This window comes from Antrostomus carolinensis, unplaced genomic scaffold (assembly GCF_000700745.2).
Source record: "Antrostomus carolinensis isolate BGI_N321 unplaced genomic scaffold, ASM70074v2 scaffold22356, whole genome shotgun sequence".
NCBI lineage: Eukaryota > Metazoa > Chordata > Aves > Caprimulgiformes > Caprimulgidae > Antrostomus > Antrostomus carolinensis.
This window is the reverse complement of record NW_010321458.1, coordinates 27,737-33,736: the sequence shown is the minus strand read 5'-3', so window position 1 is coordinate 33,736 and position 6,000 is coordinate 27,737. Positions and strand designations below refer to the sequence as shown.

The 6,000-nt window shown below is 36.4% G+C and overlaps 1 protein-coding gene across 1 annotated transcript in view; it reads left to right on the top strand.

The window, feature by feature from the left end:
* Positions 1 to 853: 853 nt before the first annotated feature.
* Positions 854 to 6,000, top strand: part of DNAJC13 (DnaJ heat shock protein family (Hsp40) member C13) — a gene marked incomplete at its 3' end in the record, with an annotated part of 32,345 nt that continues 27,198 nt past the window's right edge. The window contains exons 1-5 of the mRNA XM_010169952.2: positions 854 to 924; positions 2,999 to 3,074; positions 3,576 to 3,725; positions 4,092 to 4,133; positions 5,235 to 5,435. Of these exons, the coding sequence (XP_010168254.1) occupies positions 857 to 924; positions 2,999 to 3,074; positions 3,576 to 3,725; positions 4,092 to 4,133; positions 5,235 to 5,435 (537 nt within the window). The remainder of the gene's footprint in view (positions 925 to 2,998; positions 3,075 to 3,575; positions 3,726 to 4,091; positions 4,134 to 5,234; positions 5,436 to 6,000) is intronic.

Sequence of the window (6,000 nt, the reverse complement as noted above, 5' to 3'; positions counted from 1 at the left end):
ACATCCGCAAGTGCCTTGTATATGTAATAGCAGCAAAGTGAAGGGGAAGTTAATTTCCCAAGTATTCAATATATTTATGTTTCAATCATAGAAGATAATGTTTAGTGTTCAGAAGCATTCCTTAGAATTTAACAGCTCCTAAAGCAATGATCCAGTCAAGCAGTTGTAGGCAAGTTTCACTAAATTACTGCATGTGTTTAGGGAGTATTCAAGTGTGAAATAAGTGTCAGGATGTTAGTGGTGGGATTGCTTAAACTTTTACGGCACAGAAAGGGTACTTAGTCAGCTCTTTAATCACTATGCTTGCTAATAAGTAAGTTTCTCAACTTCAGATTCTGTTTCAGGCTGGAAAATAAGCTGTTCTATCTATCCAGATTTCTCCTTGCTGTTTATTTAAAAATCGCAATGGGAATCTGACTTAGCTGGAGTTATGGACACAGGGTATGCAAATAATTTTGGTTTACACAATTTTCAGGAGTTAAGTGTTCTGGAGATGACATAAAATACACTTTAATCTGAATGTGTAAAGGTGCAGCAAAAGTAGTGTGATTGCAATAATATGGTAAATAATAGGGCAGAAATTTCTGTAACCTGGTACTGTTAAAGAGTAACTAGTGTAGCAAAATCAGTGGGGAAACTAATAATTCATGTTCAACTCCCACGTGCAACTTAGTCCATGAATTGTTTGATAAACTTAAGTATTATTTTTGTGTGGAATTAACAAAGCAGTGACTTGAGTGTTTAAAAACAAAGTCGTCTTGTCTTGAAGCATATTGATGATTAGTGAACTTTGGTTTTAAACGAAAACCATGAATAGTAACAGGATGTCTCTTTTGTTTTCAGGTTTTGGCACAGCATGAATGTAATTAGAGAAAACAGAGATCTTGCTTGTTTCTACACAACAAAACATTCATGGAGGGGAAAGTAAGTAGTTTTAAACCCCCAAACTTTAATGTTTTGTGTGACATTGCTCCTCTCTGTTATTGGATTTAACTGCATAGTTTCTGTATTGATGGATGAAAATTGAACTAAAGGCTCCTGCTGTTCAGTCTTTGAACTAAATGTGTCTTCACTAAAATCAATTTGGTTTTTAAACACTGCATTTTAGCCTTCCTCTGCACATGTTCCCATACTTCAGTGTAGCTCTGAAATGGATGAACTGACTTGGCCTCTGAATCTCTTGAAGTTACTATATAAAGCACTAATTTTGAAGTGGAAATGCTTCTTTTCAGGACAGGTTCTTGGAGGAGCAATGCCGTGTGTACTTTAATAGATGAGGGTCACTAGTCCACACATATACTTAGTATATTGTATAATAGATTATCTGTTAAACTAGTAACTGAGATTATTTGAAGAACTTCTGTTACTAGAAATAAACTTGATACCTAATGGTGGTCCTGGATCTAAAAATGAATTTTCAGTGATGCTTCTGTCTGCAAAAGATAGGGAAGTTCTAATAAAACTGTCCATTAAACCATCATAACTGATATCTGTTATAGTGTGTTTGAAGTCAGCTTTTATGCATACTTTTTAAAGCTTCATAGGACTTTCTTTGGTATCCTTACCCACTGTTCCTTCTCACATGCATAGTAGTGCTGTGGAACTGGGATTTTTCCTTGCTACCTAAACATCAACAGAGCAAAGAGGATTTGTTACCTGCACTTCAGAAGCATGAGTACTGCTTTATTCTAATGATTATAGTGAGAGGTGATGTCTGAATCTGTTTGACCAGCAAGTTGAAACTGGCTTTTTTGAGGGGGTTTCTGCTGATAGATACTTCATGAATTCTTCCTATCGAAGACTGGGAATGTTGGGAAGGATAGGAGGATGGGATTGTGAGGAGTGGCAGCCAAAGATCTTTCTCAGTTGTGATTTGAAGAACCATGAGATTGCCTCAGTGTCCAGTCAGAGAGCTCCCTGTCTTTTTGTCAGCAAAAATTAAAGCCCTGGGTAGTTCAGAGTCCAAAGTAGACTGAGCAACTGTCTGAGGGCAAAATCTTTCCTCTGCCAAGACAGGTTCTTGATTTACTTGAAATACAGTTTAATATTTAGTTTTACCTCATTAGAATTCTAGCCAATACTTGTGTAAATTGAGTCTGACCTGCAGTAAGATCCATGCATTTGGATTTGTGTGGGCATGGGTGAATAAAATGTTTCCTTTAGTAATAATAAGATACTATGTTGGGGTGGAACATTAGAAGAGTTTATTGTTCTTAATCTTTCTGTTGCCCCACGGAAAATATCTGGTCTCTTCCTAGGAAATGAAACCATGGTGAGACTCCATTTTGCACTTGATAAATCTAAATTTCTTAGCTTTTCCTCACTGCTGCTTGTTTCTAATATGCCTTAAATGCAAGCAACTACCTTGCTACAGCTGTTCTTTAAGCAGTTCTTTATGTGGCAGTTAACATGTCTGTGATACCGATGTGTGATAACTAGCTGTATATGGAAATACAGCTTCAGTGATCTGAATCTTCCTGAGTTTAGTAGTCTTAGTTTTCCTCAAGGTGAATAAAATTAGGCTTGGCCATAGTAACACTTTGACTTGTTACAGTATTATGACCAGGAGCATAAATTGGATTATTTTGTGTTACAGCTGTTGTCTGAGAAAGCTTCATACAGATGCTTTAGAGTACTGCAGGAATATATATATTTTTTTTTTTTTCCTGTCTGTGTAGTCTTTCTAGAACTTATTCTGGTCTGATAGTACCTTCCAGTGCAAGTTCCAAGAGTCTTTGGTCCTTACTTAGCCAATAAGATAGGAAAAAAAGGATGCATAAGGAAATGTACTTAGTAGTATTCAAACTGTACATCCCCTTTATGGATATATAGAACAGAGAAGCTTAACATATTCTAAGGATAAACTGCAAACTAACAACAAAGAAAATCATACATCCATTTCCTAACACTGACTTGTATAGAGCTTCTTAATATCACCTTTGCTATTCAACAGGGTTTTTCTGTGACTTCTGGAGAAACTAACTCTTCTATATTCTAGGTATAAGCGAGTCTTTTCAGTTGGAACCCATGCCATCACCACATACAATCCCAACACACTAGAAGTTACAAATCAGGTAACTATCGCTTTTGAACAGGGCTATTTTGAGTTGATTTCTGACTTTCACTCTGAATGGTGAATATATAGTGGCATTCAGTCTTCAGAAACTATCTAGATCTCAGCAAAACCAGAAGGCATGGCACCTGCTACAAAAGCACACATAGCAGAAAACTAGTGTTGCCTTCACTAACTCTACAAATATCCAGTAGTTTTTGTACTTTTAGGCAGTTTATCTTCAATGGCCAATAAGTAGTAGTTTGCTTTTGGGTATACTGTTCTGAATGAACTGGGATAAGTTTGATCACTGTAAGGCTATGTCCCTGAAGGGAGTCAAGAGACTTGCTTACTTTGCAGAGTATCAAATTGGAAGCTCAAGCTAAAGCTGTCACATATCATGCTAGCTATTGTCTTATTACAGCAATACACTTAGTTATTACAGGTGCTAAGGATTTTTGAGTGGAGGAGATGTAGCTTTAAATTTACTAACAATATAACCTAATTACTTTCAATTGTCTAGTGGCCTTATGGAGATATCTGCAGTATTTCTCCTGTTGGAAAAGGACAAGGAACAGAATTTAGTCTCACTTTTCGCAAAGGGAGTGGAAAAAAGTCTGAAACTCTTAAGTTTTCCACAGAGCACAGAACAGAACTGCTTACAGAGGCACTGGTAAGATTTTTTTTTTATTTTTTTTTTTTCCCTTCAAGCAAGCAGTAAGTATTTGGTTATCATTACCACTTGTGGCAGATTACTATGCTTGCTTTCCTTACATAAAAAGTAGGAAAGCAAATTGTCTTTTGAATTGTTCTATTAATGCACTTGATCTAGTGTCTCTTGCAGCAACTAGTGCATGATTCTTAAATTGCAAGTAAAGCTAAAAAATACTAAATAAATTAAACTGCAGTGGAGTGGTGAGTCTTCAAGGAGGCTTAGTTCAAGTCCCTTAGAACAGGGTCAGCTTAAATGTAGACTTTCTGGATAGGTTGATTATCGTATTTACATTCATTCTTGGTTAACTTTTTTTTTTAAAAACAGAGATTCAGGACAGACTTCTCAGAAGGAAAAATCACAGGACGGGTAAGTGTCTGGCTTGTCTATATCATGTGTAGTCTAATGAAAAGATCTAAAGACTTAAACTTCTGCTGGGTTTGTTTGTTATGCTTGTGCTATAGGTACTACCTAAGATAGATTTTGTAAATTTTTATCTGAATTCTTGTGTTGAGAAGAGAAAATTGAGAGTTTGTTCAGAAGCAATGGGAACCTTTTCAACAGTAGAATATTTGAGTTCTCTTCACTTGGCCTGAGTACACTTAAAGACTCTGAATGATAGTGCTGAAATAAAGGGCTTTACCCCATGGAGTCCTTATTTGGAAAGAAGGAAGAAGAAAAACATAAGCTTTGGTTTGTTATTCAATATTTATTACTTCCAGCATTTTACTTTGTAACTCTAAATAGTTTTCTGCATAATATCCTGAACACTTGATGGGGGAATATTGCTTCCTAAGAGGATTTCTGTAGGTCAAAGTCAAGATTGCCATGAATCTTGGTAATATTGTAGTAAGCAAGGCACCATAACAGAGCTGGACTCTGTATTTGGTTTTATGTCTTCTGGTCGGAGAAGATAGCACTTAAAGCATTGCATAGAATAAATCTTCAGTGATGAGCATAGTAACACTACTGGAATATGGGGGTCCCCTTTGTCTCAATATAGTTTAGAATAGACTTCTAATTTTTGCCAATTTCAGTAAATCTTTATTTGTAATTGAATATGACTGCAGGAGATTAAAAACTTGCACTATAGTGATAAGTTTACCTTATTCTAGTCTTGATTAGCTGAATAACAGCATCTGGTGCAATAACCTCTTCCTTGCCTAACCACAGTGCACATAGTCTGTGAGCAGGCCACCTTCTGCAGCAACAGAAACTTAACTCCCTTTTGGAATGGCTGTTTGGCTTTTGCTGTTCTCTCTTCAAAATGTATTGTTTAAGCTGTGTCTTCCTAGTCAGGAGACAGCTACTTTAATTTGATTCATAGTGTTAACATAGATAAGAGCATTAAGGGAAATCATAATATTTTTTTAAACTTTACACCCACACTCTTTATTGGACTGAAAAAGAACTACTGCTGTGTAGTAAAGAAGCCTGTGTGTAGATGTCTAAAAGTAGCTCTCTCTACAGAGGTATAACTGCTATAAACATCACTGGAGTGATACAAGGAAACCTGTGATTCTGGAGGTGACTCCTGGAGGTATTGACCAAATTGATCCTGCAACAAATAAAGTCCTGTGCTCCTATGACTACAGAAATATTGAAGGCTTTGTCGATATCACTGGCTATCAGGGAGGCTTCTGTATCCTCTATGGAGGATTTAGTAGATTGGTGAGTACTAAAACAAAACATTTTGGTGTGGTGCTTAGGATGCTTAATAATAAAACTTGAACATAATTTAAGTGTATAAGTATCTGCATCTTTGGGACCCAGCTGTGGAACCTGAAGGCTTGTGGGCATGTTTTAAAACCTCTTTTCCACAGCAAATTAGTTAAAACATTTGAGAACAGTGTGTAGGTTGTGGGGTTTTTTGTTTGTTTTGGGGTTTTTTGTTTGTTTTTTTTTTCCTTCTTGCTTATTGCACTTTTAAAAGCTACGGAGCATAAAACATCTAGTTATTTATATTTGGATAGTGAATATGAATGCAGTGTGGACATAGTTTCCTGACATTTCTCAAAGTTACAGAAGTGTTAGGCAGTATTACTAATCTACCTAACTGATGGAAGGATTCTATTCAGAAGTAGATCGATCAGTGGTGATGCTTCCTTTTTAGACCTATCATCTGATATTCAGCAGCTTTGCTTGGGAAATGCTGTAGTGTGATGTTGGTTTCAAAATCTTGCAGTTTCTGTGTACTGTGCTGCCAGCAGCTGAAATGGATCTTTAGGAATTAATT